The 19,935-nt window shown below is 40.2% G+C and overlaps 1 protein-coding gene across 4 annotated transcripts in view; it reads right to left on the reverse strand.

Annotated features, from left to right (window-relative positions):
• The window catches only part of grin2aa (glutamate receptor, ionotropic, N-methyl D-aspartate 2A, a), a 176,062-nt gene that overhangs the window by 50,730 nt on the left and 105,397 nt on the right, over positions 1-19,935 (reverse strand). For all 4 annotated transcript variants that reach the window (XM_074695980.1, XM_074695979.1, XM_074695981.1 and 1 more), the window contains 2 exons: positions 4,181-4,347; positions 171-599 (listed from right to left, as the gene is read on the reverse strand). In XM_074695980.1, the coding sequence (XP_074552081.1) occupies positions 171-599; positions 4,181-4,347 (596 nt within the window). The remainder of the gene's footprint in view (positions 1-170; positions 600-4,180; positions 4,348-19,935) is intronic.

Consider the following 19,935-nt stretch of genomic DNA (forward strand, 5'->3'; position numbering starts at 1 on the left):
CATTGCAGTAAGTCATGCATTCAAACAAACACTTCCTCCCTTGATGTTATAGAAATACACAAACCCTGAAGAACAGCAAGCTGTTTATGTTTTTCCTCTCTTTGAAAATGCATATTTCATGTGTTTTTTTTACAGATAATTACACCCAAACAAACACAATTTTTACTTACTTGTGTAGCGCACTGGGTGGCAGCTTGCTTGTCTTCTCCATCTGACCATAGCAGGATGTCTTGGCTTCAGGGATGTCACCATACTCCTCCAACATGGCTGCTGCGGCTGACGTTATGATCCCCAGACCATCCCGGACACGAGCCTCCAACGGGTAGTCCCAGTCATCATACGAAACAGAAATCATCCCTGACGGAAACTCTTCGGGCGTTATCTCTGGGTTCCCTGTTGTGATGGACGGCACGATCCAGATGTATCCGAATCCAGTGAGCCCCAGAGAGCGGGCCTCCTCCAGGATGTAAACTGCCTCGTCCTTGGAGCAGTACAGCAGGACCACCGGGGACTGGACCTTCTTGAGCATGATCTGAGAGCGGCTGTCTTCTTCCACAGCGTCCAGAACGATAATATTCTGCAGGTCCCATCCCACAAAACTAAAGGAGGGATAACAAGGACAGGAGTGAGATGTTAATATTTAACTAATAGACTATTAACTTTGCTCAGGTGCTGGCAAGGGCAATCGTAATTATCCATTATAATTGATATCATTGTTGAGTGCAACGTGAATGCTAATAGGTGTAGAGTGCTTATTGTCAGGGGAAACACATTAAGGCTAAATGGATGCAAATGTTAAAGTATAATGACAATCAGCAGGTTCCAGCCCACACGACTAGAGGACAATGAGAACAAATAGTTTTTGTGAATGAGCAGCACTGTGCATTTGGAGAATGAGTTAATTGGTGACAACTGTTTTCAGAAAATATTGCTGCCATCAGCATGGAGAACAGTTTGTGTTGCACCTTTTGTTGGACCAAAATAGCTGCATTAATATTGTATTGCTCCTGCGCAGCCATGTGGCTAAAGATAGATGTTTTGTTTTACATTTTAGAAATGCTCTGCTGAATTCTGTAATCCTACATCACGCTAAGGCTGGGCAGCTTAAACGCTTTGATTTAGGACAAGAGGGCTCTACATTAGATAAACAACTAAATTATAGAGGGCTCACTTCATGCTTCACAATTAACTTCTTTCAAAAAATGGGCAGAGTAAGAATTAAATGCTTTTTTAAGCTAGTGTTACTGTTAGCTAGAATACTTTCAAATGCTAACTCCTTAAGAAGAGATAGACACATTGGATTACACATTAGCTACCAAGAAACAGCAAACATTGGCATCCAGCCACTTCCCTGCTAGCATAGATTAAGATGGGTCAAAATGCTAGCATTATCTTGCAAAACTGTTAAAAAGGCAAAAAATAACCTTTACTTTCAAACACAACAAAGCTAATTAACAATAAGCTGCCTGGCAACAGCTAACACTAGCATCCAGGTACTGTCTTGCTTGGCTAGAATTACGCTAACACTAACTTGCAAAGTTGTGAGACTGTGGTATGAAAAATGGGCATAGATCTGGTAAAAATAATAATAATAATAATGATAATGATACACTTGAACTCAAGAGTAACACCTAACATTAGCATCCTGACACTTCCTTGCCAATAGGAGGTGCGCTGACATTTCTGTTGTAAATTTTAGAATTCAAAGGGAGAGGTACAACACTTTTTTAAACATTATAATAAATGGTCCATTAGCTTTCAGATATACCCATCTTTCGTATACTATCATAGAGCACTGCAAAAAGATAGCTAAAGATTAAAGCCATTTCTTAGGGAAGAGTCATCAAAGCTTGGGAGCTGAAGAAAACTCAAAAATTAGCCAATTGCTGCTATTGGCTATTTTCTGACTTCAGCAGCTGTCTCCTCTGGTTTTAATATTCATCATCTTGTTATGTTGCAAATTTTAATGATAATATTCTTATGATTCATCTTGTTTTGTTTTGTTTTTTCCCCAGAAAAACTCCACATCAATAAACAAAACAATCCTCTGTGTTCTCACATGTTTGCTCCATCATATAAATTTTAAGCTGTCCACACATTGATTTCTTCTCTCCTTCACACTTTTCACAAGCAGATCAATCAGCAGTGGGGGGAATATGAGTGGATTTGGTGTGTTTATTCAGGAAAAGAAAACGACCCTTATCTGTCAAACCTTTTGGCTTGTGTTTCATGTTTGCTCCAACACACTCATACATTCCATTGATAAGCTAATCTGGCCTCCCTAAACTGACGGGTCCAATTTTCCATAGGAAATGATGAAAGTTCATTGATGTCCAAACTGCTTGCCCAAATGTGATCAAAGCTGTGCCTCATCAAAGGAATTCAACAACAGTTAATGGCAGATAATAGGCTTTATGATTATTTCTAGAGCCAAAATAGATATTTATGGCTCGAGCTTCAGCATAAAGGTCAGCATTACTCCTCTTAGGTATTGAAATTGGGATGTTATTCTAATTAGCTTTGTAGAAATGTTCAATCCATTTGAATGGAGTAGATGTAGATACCTCATGGCTAATAGTGGGTTAAATATGTGTGACAACAGGCCTCAGCTCACATCTGGAGGAGACAACAAGCCCAGAATATGACTTCAGAGGACTCTGTCTTAAGCAACAAAAAGAAACAACAGCTTTAAGATTTCACTTCATACTAATGAAATTTAGCAGCAGCAGGACCTTCTGACTTTGCCTTCTGCTCTTTTTTGGGAACTAACCAGCTTTGTAAAATATAAGGTTCAGTATACACATTGTCCTTGGTCATAATTTTTAACATTTAAGTTATTTTCTGACAGGAACACCTGTTTTAAGGACAGATCACTGCTTTCATTTAATAAGCCATTAAACTACCTGTTATCTTCTGTTAGCACAATAAAAATTACCTGTTTCGCTAAATAGAGAAAAGGCTCAGGAGTTTCTGAGCTGCTGTTGGTTGGACATAAAGAGTAACTGCTAATGAAAAAAGACCCTTCACACTTGGTCCTTAATCTATCACAGGTACAGGCTCCAGACCCTGCCAACATCCCAACACTGCTGTACATGCATCATTAATTTGACATTTTTTGCCAAGAATTATGGCCTGCTGGTCTCTTCTGTAGTTTTTTTTCTCTTTCTCTCTGCAGAGAGCTCCAGCATCAGTCAAAATAACCTAAAGGTGCGGCAAACAGCCAAACCACATGTGTAGTAAACCCACCTGTCATCTACTTTCATTTTAAGAATGCTGATGAACACTTTCAGAGTGGCTGCCTCTGAAGTTTGCACTGTAGAAGTGTGGGGGAAGAAAACCACAACACCAGACACATTTGGTGCAGTAACTGTGTAAAGTAAATCTGCCTTATTTAGGGGAATCTGCAGCGATAATGGAGATTAGGGAGAAAATGGGGTAAAGGGATTGGAGAGAATATCGAGGTTAAGAGCCGATTTGTTATTCGAGACACATACTTAAAGTGTTGTTATCTCGAGTTTGCTTCGCTGCAAACTTTATCGCATTTGGATATAATTCACTGGGAACAATGATCTCCACAGTTATTCAGCGACTGCAATACAGTAAATAAAAGCTTTTTTCTTCATGGTAAAAAATGTTCCAAACATGAACAGAGCTGATATCTAAGAGCAGAAACTGCACCTGTTATAAAAAGGTGATTTACAACAGTAATTTGTTTTTGTCCTCTTTTAAAATATAAGCTGTACTTGTTTAGTTTCTTGAAATAAGAATAAAGAATAATGTTTTCACACAAGAAAATAAACAGGTGAACTTGTCTTACCTCACTGACATTTTCAGCTGGTACAAGGAAATGAGGCATTATGTTTGTAGAACATCTTGAAATAAGACATTTTCTCGGTTTTGCCAGGCGAATGAAGCTCATATTAACTTTAAAAAGACTTTATTTCAGTTATTGCAGCGCAAGGTTTAAGTGAAGTTGATGTTTTGAGTAAAATGTGTAAGACTTTGATTTTTGACCAAAACTCATGAAACAGCATTGTGTCAAGAAGACTTTAGTATGCTAATGTTAGCACAGAGCTTTTTATTTTGACTGCTTCCAAATTGTATCCCAATTGATCATCGGAAACAAATAAAGTGAAACTTTTAGACGAGTATGAGGCCGTCTGAGCGCTTATTTCCCCACCTGTTGTCCACAGTCGTCTTGAGGATGTTGATGAACTCCTGGTACCCGGGGAACTTCGACGTGACGATGGAGAAGATGTGCCAGTCGTACTCCTCCATGATGTTGAGCATGAGAAGAGCCTCCTGCTGGATGGAGGCACCAAACTGGAAGAAAGTTGACTTCACATCCTGAGAGGAAGAGAGAGGAGAGAAAGATGGAAGGAGAAGAAACAGGAAAGGGAAAAAGAGATTTAGTTGAAGATTTATTTGGATTTTTGCCTCGCTTCCCTTATTAGTCCGACAGCTAATTCAAACTGCATCTCAGCAATATCAATCAGCTTTAGAGCATTTAAACTTTGGCACAATACAAGTACAAGCACACACACACACACACACACACACACACACACACACACACACACACAGACACACACACACACAGACACACACAGACACACACACACACACACACACACACACACACACACACACACACACACACACACACACACACACACACAAACCCACACAGATCGAGAGTAATAAGCTTCTTGCAGAGGAAATATATGGATGAGGGGCTCAGAACAATTCAATTAAGCCCAAATTGGATTGGTGCGGTACAAGCAGGCTGCAGAACTCTGTGGGCCTGGTTCTGGGTGGAGATGGGGACTACATTCACTCTGACTCACACATATCCACTCCATTAAACCTGACTCTGAATCATTTGCCACTTAATTTCAGCCAAACTGAGACATGAGGCTTGGACAAAGCAGACGAGCAGGTGGACAAATTAATGTTTCATTTATTAAGGAGGGTGCAATGCATCATGGTCCGGGTTATTGAATAAAGTAAAGTGAAAGAAGAGGAAGTGTAAGTTCAGGATGACAGAGGTGCAGTGTCTCTTTTGTCTTTGGCTGTTATTTGTAGGATTTGTTGGATTTCTGTATCCTTGAGATGTCAGAGAGTTCACACTGCTCGTCTTTGGCGCTCTAATTGTGACGGACTTGCAGGTGGGTGCGTTGTCTGAACATTTCCCATGTGTGAGGGTGTGTTCAAGCTGCAACCTGACAGCTTGAACACAGACACACACACACGTTTGGAAAGAAAAGTCAGGACAAAAAGGTTGGCGTGAGCAATATGAGGTAAATGAAGACAAAAGAATTTCATTCGGTGTCACTTTGCAGAATCACACCTGCCTTAAAAACGAACAAGTACACTGACACACATAAAACCCACACACTTCACACAAACACACACATGCACACACACTGCCTTTAGCCTTGAATTAATCCACAGTGCGACCAAGGCAGAAAAAAACAGGGTTGTTGTGTTGGTGTGTGTGATGAAGCAGCAGTCGTGATGCCGGGGGCTACTTTGAGACGTAATGGTGCTTAGAATTAGCCTGGACGCTACAATTAATCACCAAAAAGTCTGGTTTAAAACACACCTTGTTGAACCTTTTGGCCAAATAGGTGTTGAATTAATAACCATTTAGAAAGCGAATTGTTTTGTTAACATTGATGGAAACCCCCCTTGTAATATGGGCCTCATCGAGAAATATCTTTATAGTTTTTTGGAGCATGTTTCTTCTTGCACTGTGTTTTTAAGAAGATCATTGCCATGTGTGCCAAAGGAAGCTCAAACAAACAAATCATTATACTGATGAGCATATGACTATGATATGAGACTCAGATGGGTTTACACAAACAACAGATTTGTCTTTGTGTTTTTTGGTGGGTTGCAGTAAATGTAAAAATTGAACAAAGAACAGGAAGCAAAGCAAAAAGTACTCCTACTGGAGAGGAACTTGAATGATTTTTTTTTTTAGTAAGATATGTAATAATATATCTTTTTGGCAAATGAAAATGAAGAAGCAGCTCTCTGTTCTTTGTCCGTTTCTTGAAATTTTTTCGTCTCTTTTTCGTAATCTTTGTATTTGGAGTGGGTCATTACTTTGTATGGCTCATTTGTTGGTCATGGACACCAAACTTTTTGTGACTTCAGCGATAATTTTACTATTTTTTCTCCTGTGTTTGTCTGGAGATCCAACATGTAACCATGGCTGGATTGTTTACATGTGAACTCAGCTGTTTGCAGCCTGTAGCATGTCAGTGCTAACTAGTGTAAGGCCTGATGTTTCCCACAAGGTGAGGAAAAGGAGGTGAGGACGACGTGCTGGTTCTCAGGTGTGAGCTAAGAAGTGACGACATCAACCTGTCCTTGCATTCATCGTTATTGGGAACGTAAGATCTATCTCCAATAAGATTAACGAGCTAGCCATGCTAACCCAGCAACAGAGGGAATACCAGAGGGCAGAGTAGCATCATGCTATTTACAGACATGGCTAATGGAGCTGACATCAGACACCAACACCATGTTGGAAGAGCTTCACCTGCTGTGAGCAGATAGGATCCAGGAGACAGAGATGGAGCATGACTGAAGAAGCTCAGTCCTGGACCCTGTGGGGGTGGGGGTGGGGGCTGGCTGAACTGAAGAATGATGGACGCTGTCATCATTTATTTTCTTATGGACCTTTTTGCACTTTCTATACACTTTCTTACTTTTGTTTTCTTGATTGCTGCTGTGACTTCAATTTCGTTGTACTTGTTACAATGACAATAAAGTTCAATTCTATTCTATACATCACAATAATCCAGAATATGTTGAAATAATGCTAATAAAATCTCCAGTGAGAAACTTTGGCGCCCCCTGTGTACGTAGTAGAGCCCCTTCTATGCAATACCACAAATGAAATCCATCAGTGTTAGAAACATTGGTTTTAATGTTTGGACACTAAAGCGTCACAGACTGTGTACAGAGCTGAGTGCAGAAAGCATTGGGGAGCAAATAGAAGAGCAAAGCAGGCAGGGTTGCAGTGGGATGCAACAGTATCAGCACTCTGTATGTATTTCATCTCCACATGCATGACCTAGCTTTTCCTCTTCCATTTTGTTGATCCACTCTGAATTATGTGTGTCTCAATGTTTGAATTATCCGTGTGATTGTGTGTACGCATGTCTTTTCCCCTATATGAGGACTCCAGAGGGCTCTTTAATGGTATCGTATCTACATGTGGGGATGGTACAGTGGATATTCACACTTAAGTGCTCCTCAGAGGCTGTGTGTGTGTGTGTGTGTGTGTGTGTGTGTGTGTGTGTGTGTGTGTGTGTGTGTGTGTGTGTGTGTGTGTGTGTGTGTGCGTGTGTGTGTGCGTGTGTGTGTGTGCGTGTGTGTGTGTGTGTGTGTGTAAGAGAGAGAGACAGAGTTCTAATGGGGTAGAAACTGAAGCAGGGCTCAGGCAGGGTGGGACAGGAGGGAGGTCAGGCTATAAGACGTGTCACTTCCTGTCCTCATCACAGCGCCGGCCGATACTCCCACACTCTCTGCAATATTCAGAGGCTGTGACGAGCAAAGGGCCGGCCACTGAGTAAACAGAGGAGAGGAAAGTGGCAGAATCCCTTGGGAACATTTGTGGAAATATCACTTTTAAGAGTTTTTCTTGTGTTTTATTGTTATTTTCTTAATACAAAAAATATGTGGAGCCTGCGCTGAAGGGACCTGGGCTGAATTATCTTCTTTGCACATCCCCATGATTAAAAACTCTGCTGCAGGCTCTGGTTTTCTGTCTCAAAATGAGACCAGAGGCGCCTCTATCGAACACTTGAGTGACAACATAGCTCTGAATCAAACCTCACCTCCCTCTCTGTGTTCACACCCTCCTGCTGAGACAGAGAGGAGCCGATCACACTTCAGCCCAGAGTCTGTCATTTGATGTCTGAGTGTCAGTCAGATTTCTCTGACAGGGGAAAAACAAAATAAAGTAGTTTTTACACCAATAAACTCATCTCTCAGTGTCATATTGTTTACATTTTTAGTTTGTCACTGAGTGATAAACAGGAAAAAGAGAGCAGATGGTTATGAGGTCTTACAATACGTAATAACCAGGAGAGCAGAGCTGCTGTCAGAGCATTTATGACGCACACCCATGGCTAGCATGTGGCTCCTGCTGTGACAAGTTTACATAATATTTGTCAGCTGCAAACACATGATCAGATGCTTTATGAATAGTTTAATCAAGTTGAGAATTCCAGTAACATAATGAGTGATTTGAGCCTGACAAAACACTGAAACAATGACTGATAACAAATGCACAAATGAATCATTCTCCTCTGTGCAGTAAATATGTCTACATCAGTAGAAGCAATGACAGACGATGAGAAAGAATTTGAGCCAAGAAATATCCAAAAAGAGGAAATCATAGACGGATAAATTAGATTTTAATTCTTAGAGAACAGAAGAGGAAGAATGGAACGGAGGAGAAGAAAGTAAAAGAGGGACTAAGCAGCGTATGATTGTCTCTAATTGGGACGGTGAGCATCACATCCTCTCATTTCACCCCTGTCAAGTGTGACATGTCTCTTCTCCACAGTCACACCTTCAGCTGGCTGCACACACACTCTCAGACACATGCAGTTAGTCATTCACATCCCTGAGCCTCGTGCTCCATCTATCACATTCAAAGTCTCCCAAATTTCCCACAATCAGAGGCGCAAACGCAGTGACGCACACACACACAAACATGTACCTGGCCCTCGGGGCGGGACAGAGTGTCTAAGTTGAGATAGAGGCAAGTTATAAATAGTAGTCCTCATATCCTCTGCTGCTGATAGCATCATCCACCGTCTGCACTGACAACACAGACGTGCAATAAAAAAATTTAAACACATGAATGTAGATGAAGTTAGAGAGGCTTCATTATTCACATGCATGCGTATATTTGTCCCATGCACCCGGATACCCTCTCATCTCTTGGCTTTAGCAGCTCTGCAGCGTCCACTGGAGGAGAAACACACTGATGTGACAAAAATTCCTTGGTGGCCGGTTACTAAATATAAACAGACAGCTTTAAAAATAGCCGCGGCATCACAGAGAAGCTTGAAATGTCTGTGGAAACCAAGTGAAGCGCCAAGTAGACAGCCGACGCCAGATAAGAGTCACTACAACCAAAGCCACAAAATAAAAGCACAGAGAGCGCAGATATAAACGCTGGCTTTAACCAGAGTGAGGTTTGTGGCTGGCCAACATTTTGTTTGACAGGAAATTAAAAAGAAATATGAAATAAAGAGTAGTAGCACTCCCTCTTATTGGTGAGCTGGGTTTCTCTTCTGGATGATGACGTTTAGAGGCATGATATTTTGGGAAAAGGGCAAACAAACGTCACATGAATAAAGCATTTTTGCAATTCCTAGTCCTTTCTGCTTTAAAAGATGAATAATTGATTCATCTGCTGCTCAAATCTGAACAAAAGACTCCTGTTTAAAATGGATATTTGTATTGATTGTGGTTATTGAGTATGACTAGACTTTGGCGTTGAAATTCTCTCTTTGGGGATGCACAGGTTTGACTCTGCAGCTCAACCAAGACACCAGCCTGAAGGTACTGGAGTTGTACTGGAACTAATGGTTGCAAAACATCCCCACTCAAGAGTCAAATGTGTTAACACAAACTTAAAAGTTCAAAAAGTTACAGTTCACAGACCAGCCCTGCTCACTCCTGCCTCCCACTGAGCATCTTAGAGGAGGATATTATGAGGCAGCAGATGAGGAATTTTTTGCTCTGAGCGAGGAGTGGGATGTTTACTAGATTGAAGAAATGGGTATTAAACCAATTTAATATATTTTACAGCTGATATTCTACCGTATAGGTTTGCCAAATAAGTCAGACATCATTAAAGTGATCCTCTGTAGAGGAAATGATGTTATCAGCTGTATTGAGAGAAGGTGAGAGGAGAGAGGAGCATGTTTATTCCCCATCAAGAAATTATCTTCTGTGTTTATTATCCTAAAATTCAGACAGAGCAGAAGAGATAGTTAAAATAAGGATTTTAAACTCATAAAAAACGTTTACGAATAACTCAGTTGGAGGGGTGACACAGAACTTAGCCAGGAACCACTCCTGTATAGACTTGATTTAATTAAACTGAATATATTATGGTGGTTATAATGTATTTGAAGCATGCAGAGAGGTTAATGTGGTGTATATGAACCACCTGTTTGTTCATCCTCTGTGCACACATGGGTTTGATGAGGAGTTACACAAGGCTCAGAGCTTGGACCAGTTCTTTTCTTTTTGATATATGCTTTCTCTACCACTATTATGATCAAACACTCCATAGATCTTTGCTTTATGCAGCTAGCACTCAGATGTATCTGTCAAAGAAGCCAGAAGAAACCAATCTGTGAAATAAACTAAAAGCATGCCTTAAAGATGTAAACACTGAGGGAAAAAAGAAAGAAAGAAAGTTAGTGCTCCTGGACCATAGACTGTATAAAACATGGACGCAGTATAGTGTATAGTAGCCATATTTGTTGTGGCAAGGGCTTCACATAAAGCTATAGGGCGCCTGTCAGTCACGTGACCCTGAGCTGTGCCTCTGATTGGGTGAGCTTGCGTTCTTTATATCCTCTGAATGGCTGAGTTAGAAAAAAATTCATCCCTGTACAGTGTGTGCCGATAGTAAAATTAGCGACTCGGACAGGAGACGTTTTTTGAACCAGGCTGTAAATAGGTTAATTTCTGATTTGAAAACACCTTTTTTTGGCTTGGTGTGTGACTTCCGGTACGTCCAGAGCCAGCCTCAAGAGGACACTCGAGAAATAGCAGATTTTAGCACTTCCACATTGTCTCTTATTCTTAGAGTGGAGGTTGCCACTTGTCCTGGACCCAAACTCCTCAGGATAAGGTTTTTCTGATGAGATAACTGTTTAAGATGGCATCAGCCTGACATTCTGCAACACTGTTAGAAAATAATGGGTGACAAATATTTGCCCAGTGTTGTTTTGAGAGGACTGTATTATTCTTCTGAAAAAAAGAATCCCCGAACTTTTTGGCTCTGTTAGCAGGAATGTTGCACTTACAATCTAACCTAAACCTTGTAATCTCATTGATAATATAAGCTACAACAGCTCTGATGGAGTGTTAACAGTGTTTGAAGTCCCACCTACAGCTGGACTAAAAGCTTTGGGACAAAGTCCTCTCACTTCATAGGGAGGAGAAATTTAATGTAACCATGGTTGGGGTTGGGACTGGTCAAATGTCACCAATATAATAATAATTATTATCATTATTTTAATATTTTGAAAAATACATTTAAAAATAACTACAACTAAAAATAAAAAATTAAAAAATAAATAAAAAATGTAAAAAAATAAAAATAAAAAGGAGTTTCAATATGTAACCATATTGCTGATTCAGAAACCCCTCCCTCCTGTGTTTTCAGATATCTTATCATTTTCAATCTGCTTGGCTTTTGTAGAAAGCTTACGTCCACTTGTAAAAGTAAAAACCATTATTAAGTAACAGTTTACCTTCACAAACACACTCTTATGAACCTGCAAAATGCTGCATTGATGCAATCTAGCAAAAGTCGCCTCACGTTTCATTTTCCCGTCAGATAAATCTCATTGCAGTAACAGCTTTTTTTTCACCAGTGTCTTTTACTTAGAGCACAATTTTTGAGTTTAACGCCTCCTGCCAACAGCTCCGACACTCTTATGAAGCTCTGCAAGTAGATTCAGTCTTTATGAGATTAGAGAGTTTTAAAACAATCAGCAGATCTAGTGATGGCTCTGTGGATATGAGTGTGCGTTTTTTACTGTGTGTGCCGAATGAGTGTTGATAGATAACTAGGCCTTAAAGAGGAGGGGAGACGTCCTTTCTTTGTGTTGGATGATAATTACAGAGAAACTGCAGCATTAAAGTGGTGCAGAAGCTACTCACAGGAGCACACACACACACACACACACACACAAACAGAGGCAAGGATTATTAAACAAGGCTGCATTTGACGTCACAGAGGAAGAATATTTCTGGCATGAATGCGGTCCATTTTGGTAGATAATGCACACACATGAGGAGAGAGCTATTCAAAGTTTATCACACAGGAGCAGTGGCTGTCTTTGTGAGTGTGTATTGGTGTGCATGTTTGTTACCACTGTGGTTCCTCTGTCAGGACTTTTTAACAAGCAGTCGAGCCCCCACGGGGGAAACACTGACAAAATAACATCATCCCTCTCCTTCTCTCTTTTCGAGTTTGTGTGCTCACCCTCTTCCCTCTCCTCTCTAATAAGTCCAATATCTTCCTCCCTGCGTCTTCCTTCCTGTTTGTTAACCGACTGTCCAGGGGCTCTGTCTTTTCTCGCCTACCTCTATCCATCTTGGCCTCTCCCACCCACTCCCTTTCTCTTCTAATAGGTCTGATATTCTGCGACACTCCCCCTGAGACCTCACCCGTCCACCCTGAGCCGGATGAGCTGTTATTAAAGCTGCAGTGTGACTTCAAAATGTTCCCCAAAATAGGATCTAACAACAAGAAAGGGAGGGGAAACACATCCGAAAAGTTGAAATTGACACTTTTTAAATGAATGTGGTCAGTTTTATTATTTTATGATGTATCACTGTGGTTACAAACCCACGGGTTGGGACCTCACTTGCGGTCACAAGGGAAATCTTCAGGGTCGATAGGTGATTAACAAGACAGTAGAGGAATAAAATGTATCTATGTCTTCATAACTATCTCAATTTGACTTTTTTTTCCTGGAGATTGATGAGCTTAAATATGAAAGTTCTACCCTATTTTACAGCTTGAGAAATACTCCTAATGTAGGGAAGAAAGAGAAGATGATGACGTGCAGCAATTATCGCAACCAGGAATCACTCTTAGCCTGTACATTGTAGCGCTTGCTCTAAAAGCTGAGCCAAACAAGCGCCCTGATGGACTCATTATGCACACAGTTCTGCAGAAAAATTTGAAAAAACTGCTGGGAGAAACATTAGATGTGAAATTACAGACTCTTTCTGCAATTTGGGACTAATTAAGGGAAATTTAGAAGGATTGGATTGTATATGGAAAATGAGTTTTCTAAAACCTCTTGGGTGAAAAAATCATTCTGATTCACTAGTTTATATTTTTGAAGCAAGTTTTATTTGCAGAACTGGATTTTTCTTTTAACTTTTGTCATATTAAAAATCATATTTTAAAATGTCTGCAGTTTGTGTGAATGTTTTGATACTAAGATATAAGGTATTAAGGTATTATTCCTATGTTCTTTCTACATAGGTGACATCAAAGCTGTTTTAAATGTCATCTATGCATCATCTGAGCATTTTTTGTTTTTATTTGCCTGTAATTGCACTTGTTTTTTTACTAGTTAGCATCGTGCTAAACTCTGCTAAAAACACTAAGTGAGATGTGTAAAGAATTGTGAGTACTAGGGGTGGGTAACTGTGAGAGAATGCTTCAAACTAAGACACTGTATAATTTTTCCTAACTCAAGCAGTAAGACTCAAACAGTACTCACTGTGGGAGGTGTTTTGGCTTCACCTAAGAGGAGGAGATGTGCTATCCATCTTTATTTCAATCCTTTAAATCAATACACTCTAGGTAATCTGCTGACTTACTCTACAGCCCTGCTGGTTGTTTATATCATTATCACGCCTGCCATCACCACATCTGACATGTTGTGCATTTCAGACTTGTCACATGTACAGCAACTGTTGGTACCATCATTATAACCTGAACAGTTGTAATAGAGTCCTCATTATGAAAGTCGCCTTCATTGTCAACATTATGATCATTAACGGCTATAAGCATCATCATTATCTCTGTATTTCTGCTGTCCTACCTTTCCTGCTTTCCTAATCCTTCCTGCAGCTCGCCCTCCATTTTCCCCTCATTTACTTCCTCCAGTGCCTTTTTCGGCTTTTCTCAATTATCCTCCCCTACTTCCTTAATGCCTTTCTCTCCATCCGCACTACCGAACACTTTGGCAGGATTTTGAATAAACACAAAAGAGAGGAAAAAAATCCCACAGGATGAGTCAAGGTGCTAATCACAATAAAATAGGTCTCGAATTAGGAGTCGCTGCACAGCCCAATCCTGAAAGCGCGAGTGCTTTATTGAATACATGTGCAGTATTTCAACAAGACACCTCTTTGTCAAGATTACCTGTTGAGACATGTTTTCTTTTTTTGGCAGTGAATGAAGTAATCCTGTACGAGGCTGTCACTGTGCAGCCGCATTAAAGGGTTTAAGGAATGGAAGCGTTTCAGAGGAGAGTTCAGTGCAGAGAAAGAGAAATCATGGATGTAATCTAAGGAGTTGCTTATTAGAGGAAATTCACAATGTTCTCACACACACACAAACCTTCAAGCACAAATACTGCTCACACACTCATGCAATCACGAGTTAAAAGGAATTTCTCAGTCTTATGTGAGCGTTTGTGTTTGTGTGCCAGAGGACTGCGTACCACGCTGAGTTCAATCCAAAGACACAAACAACAGAATATAAACCACAGCTCAAACAGAAGGGAACAACACCCAGTGCCCAGGACAACACAGAACAAAAATCAAAGGCCTCAAAGGCCAAGTTTACACAGGGACAAAACACCCAGCATATATTAGTGGAGCCGTGTAAGGGGCTCTGTGTAAGGTAATGTTTTCTGGAATGATATCAGAAAGCTTAAAGCTGATAGCGATAAAAGACACAATAATGGATGAAAAATGCGACTCCAGTGCAAATCAGCCCAGCTTAGTCAGCAAATATTTTGCTGTTGAGCAGATTGTCCAAGCCAACGCTGAGCAATTGTTCCAAAATTAAAATACAGATGTTACTCTTTGTTCACCTACCGATCACTGGTGGCTGAATATAATTATCTTTTACAACACAATGAGCAACACTGTCTGAATATGTTTCTGGTAGTAAGTAGTAAACCTGAGCACTTCTGGCATGTCGCTCAATCTGTCTGATGCTTGCAAAAACGGAGCAGACTGTGCAATATGACTTACCTCATTGAGTTTTGCTCAGGCAGCCCTACTTCAAAGATGGCGATGGGAGTTTTGCTAACTGCAGGCATTAATTTGAACTCAGCCTCTGTATCCACTGTTTAAAAAACAGGCTGGCATAATGGTGAGAAGTGTCCACAAGATGGGTTTTTTTTGGGTTGGAAAATAGGCCCAGATTCTCAGAATCAATTTATTTTAATGCCTCCCCATTCAATATGTAGTATCAGACAGGAAATTATTCGCCTAGCATATAGCATGACATAAGAAAAGACTACATCCAAGAAATACACAATTAAAAACTAAATTAAATTAAATTAAAAAACACGTAATGAGCTGTGTGTTCATTTTGTAGAGATCAGCAACTCCATTTATTGTATTTTTTATTTTATTTTATTTATTTATTTATTTGTTTATTTATTTTGGTGGTGGTGGGGGGTGCTAAGCTAAAATATTTACTGTATTATACTAATGATACTTTTGCTATGCTAAGTTAAGCTAAATGTGCATTGTAGCTTTTGAGAAAGTAAGATACTTTCTGTCTATATGGTGTTAACCTTCTGGATTAAAAAAAAAACAAAAAAAAAAACAAAACACAAACAACAACTTAACATCTAATAAACTTTTCTTTCTTCCTTGTTTTTGTTTAAGAAATGTCTTTTTAATACTTATCCATGGACAGAATATAAGCATAGCTTAGCATTAAGACAGAAGGTAGGTAGGGTTAACAGATATTGACTTTTTGCTTCGCTAAGCTAACTTACAACAGCTAATAATTCTAAAAAGCTTTAAGGCAAGTTCAAAAGGCCCTGAAGTTCTCTGGTCTTCTTTCAATCCTCTAAAATCTTGGAAAAGTGTTTGTTAAAAGGGTCAACAAGTCCAGACTTCTTGTCGGCTTAAGCTAACTTGTCAAAAACTTTGGCCCAGTGCAGTTTTAAATTAGCCAACCCTTTACTGGTAAGGAAATACAACCTTGAAGTCACATTAAAGAGGGAAACACAGCCAGAGGAGCTAAAGAATTAACATTAATGCAAAGATACACTGTAGGTTATAGGGGTATCTTATAAGGGTCGGGAAGCCTGTTCCTTTTGCTTAGCTAAGCTGGTTAGTAATGTATGTAATGTTGCTAACATGTAGCTAGAGGCTAAAACTTATCACCAGACAAAGGACATGCTTCCTCTCATCACATTACACTGTGCTTGTACTCTATGTGGGGGCAAATCAATACTGCATCATGTGCTGATTTTCCCTGTAGAGTTGCCTCAGTCAGCTGTTATGGTCATCACTAACTACTCTGGCAGTGTCACTGATTCATCACTGCCTCGGACAGACACACACTGACACTGAGAGACCTACTTTATGGAGGACGAAACAGAGCAGGGCAGGCGGGAGGGAGGGATGGATGGAGCAAGTGGCAGGAAGATAGATGAGGCTGGGGCAAGGAGCAATGTCAGGGAGGGAAGGGTGAGTGAAAGGGATGTGGGGTGTACTAAAAGAAAAGCGAAAGCAAAACAAGGGGAATATATTTAAGACAGGAGTTTTCTTAAATTGTTTTTAAAGTTAAATAAGATGATCTGTAACCATCTCACCGTCTGTGCTTGCATTGCAGAGCCAGAGGAAGCAGTTAACAGTGCTACTGTCAGTTTAACTGTGGAACTCTTCCGCCACAAATTTACAAGTCAGTCCTCTATTTCCTAATGTATGGGGAAGTTAGTTTGTATTGAGAGTGGAAAAAGAAAGGCACCAGATTCGAGCCCTGTGGAATCCCACCAAAATGTGCACCAATAAACTTGCATCCATCAAAACAAACACATCCACAACATTTAGATTTTCATTAACAGTTTCAGGTTGAGGCTCACGCTGCTTTAAACTCTTACTGGAGGATACCATTGAACAAAATAACAAAAAAATAATTTCCCTGCTGAGTTTCTAAAACCACTGCTCCTGTCACTCTCACTCCTCTATCTGTTCTATAACAACGCACACAGAAAAAGGAGAAGACAGCAATTCTTGTATCAGACTATACACACCCACAACCACAGCACCTCTCTTTTTTTGCATTAACAAAGAGCAAAGTAAGTGCTGTGCCCCAAAACCCCGTCGTCAGCTCTAAGCTTTCCCATTTCTATTTGATTGGCTGCCAGCGAGGCCTGCAGAGTAATTGGCAGCATTTTATTGGCCAAGCAGACGGACAGCCCCCCTGGGAGGTAGTCCATCAGGCGATTTCTGTTAACACACACACACACTCATGCACTTACGCACATGGCCGAAGGGGAACTCCCGAATACCTAATGTACCTTTTCACAACTGCAGATGGGTCACTTACGAAACTGAGCAAAAAAGAAAGATGAAGATGGAGAGAAGATAAAAGGTGGGAATGATTGTAGGAGGGGACAACAGGAAAGAAAATGAAGAGTTCAAACATCTCCGTGTTTTTGCGGCCTCACTTGGCCTCAAGCAACAATAATTGGACTGATTCAGAGCGGAAAATGAGCGAAGAATAAGTGAGTGGGAGCTGAGTGATATGTGATTAAACCCTGAAATGTCCCACATTTAACAATATTTTTGCCTTCACTGTCTTTTGATAATGTGACAGGCAAAGAGCAGAAATGTCCCATCTTTGAAAACTGCGTCACATAAGAAAGTACACCACACACACTTTGATTTACTGTTGTGAGAAATAATTTGATTTCATTAAATTAAGACTGCTAAAAGTTGGTGAACAATGAATTAGCTGCCATTATTCTGATTATCTTCAAATTGTCATTTTACAAAAACAAGCGGGCAAAACTTTCCAATCCAAGCCTATTTGAAGATTTTCTGCCTTTATTTGCCTTATTAAACTGATTTTGGGAGGGCACTGAGCCATTGAATAAGCAATCAGTTGATTTCAAATTGGCTCTGGGAGTTTTTGACGCAGTTTAATTTCTCTTTCTTCGAGAAAAAAAAAATCAGTTGACAGAGGAATTAACAGACAGATAAATGGCTGATGGAAACAGGAGCATTATCTCCAGCTGTAGCAGGTAGCAGGAGATTCTGTGCAACTCATCAGATGAAGGCTTTTGTGAGCAAAAGGTGCACAAACTAAGCTAAAATCAATACTCCAAATCTGGATTTGAAGAAGCTGTTGAGTCTTTATTTAATGTTTCCACAGTGACAAAATTCTAAATCAGTGTAGGTTTAATCACCCAGTAAGTTTCAGAGTACATTAGTATGTGGCTAGTAGGCTAAAACTCTGCATAGCTAGCTCGTCAGCTGCCTGTTTTGCTAATTAGTGGTATCGCCAGCATTGTTTTGATGATATTAATTTATACTGATGGGTGCTATGGACTTTGGCATGAATATGATATTGTTGGATGTGGACTGGAGAGAGTGCTTTCTGAGTCTTTTAAGCAGCACAGTAAGAAATATTTTGCCAGATAATTAAGAGTAAAAGAACACAGACTACAACAAACACTCACTGAATCCCAGGGAACAAAGAGGAAGCGGTCACGTTGACAACCGCCAACTCTGACGAAAACAGCAAAAATGAGTCACCCATGATGCTGCCCAGCTCTGGAGGAACAGGATTGTCCTCACAGTGCCGTGCTCAGGTCTGTGGTGTAAGAACAAAAGAACGGTAATACTGTGTGACTCCTGTCCTGGGTGGAGAGAAGCATCTGTGGATCACTGCTCACACCGCAGAAGGGGAGAGACTCAACTGGGTCACAATCACGTTAGGGCAGTAAGGTTTGAGCAACAGGGATTTTTAAAGGTAGAATCAGGTTGATCTCTCTTTTTTGTAATCTACATGTGGGATCTGTACTCTGGTGTCAAGGTTTCAAAACAGGATTGGCTTTGGTTTTTATTTATAGTAGATAAGAAGCAGGTGGAACAAGATCTAATCTCAAATATTTTTTTCTTGTATCGACAAACTTATCAAAACCTGCACTTTTATTTTACTTTATTCAAATGTATATCATGGTGATGCTACTCCGCTACATATAAGGCCCATTTGTTGCATAAGGATTTCAGGAAACTGGTTTCTTTTTTTAACTTCATATTTCTTAAGAAAAAATGGGACTGTGCACATCTACTTCATGGAACAGGTGCGTAGGAAAGGGGTAACCTCCAATTCACACATACTCTGCGCGATCTGTCAGCGATACAGTTTTGCTCTGCTGTTTTACTCCATCAGACGCCGTGCTCCCATTCACACTGGAGCCGATGGTGGAGAAAAGTGCAGCACAGCACACTCCGTAGCAGCTGGACACATGAGATCACAAGATCAAAGGAAAACCACATGTTCAACAAACAGGGAACTGAGAAACCACACACAAACAGCCATGTATGTATAGAAGTAACAAGATGCACCTTTCAGAGGATGATTTACAGTTCACTTCCAGTTCATTCCTTGATTTTGGGCTTCTACCATGGGTTAGTATGTAAATTGATTCACATTTAATCATTTTTAACAGGCTTTAATTGTATTTAGTGTTCATAAATATAATATAATTTTCTGGTTTGTCCATGGAGTTAGAATACCTCTGGGTCTCTGACCTTCTGATGGCTTCTGGCCCTATGTTATCAGTAGGGACGTAGTTTTGATATACAAGGATGAGATTTAAGAAACAGAGCCACAACATGGTGCTTTATTTTGAAATCAACTGGATACTCCATCCCTTTTAGTGTCTGTTTCGTACGATCTGCTCTGCAGAGACTGGAACATGCAGAGACGTATCGCTGTTGGTGGCAAACGCCAAGAGACAGACCACAGCTTGGGCTGTGTAAACACAATGACTGCTAGAATGTATATTGGGGTTATATGAACAAAGTTTCACTTTTTAACTTTTTTTTTTTTCCCAATTAAAAGTGAATCGGGTAAACCTGATGAAAAAATTGCAAGTTGGATAGCATGCAGCATTTCTGAAAACAAACCCAAAATACTAAAATTTCACC

This window comes from Halichoeres trimaculatus, unplaced genomic scaffold (assembly GCF_033239565.1).
Source record: "Halichoeres trimaculatus isolate MK-OKI-2021-1 unplaced genomic scaffold, fHalTri1.1 fHalTri1_scaffold_20, whole genome shotgun sequence".
In the NCBI taxonomy this organism is placed as follows: Eukaryota; Metazoa; Chordata; class Actinopteri; order Labriformes; family Labridae; genus Halichoeres; species Halichoeres trimaculatus.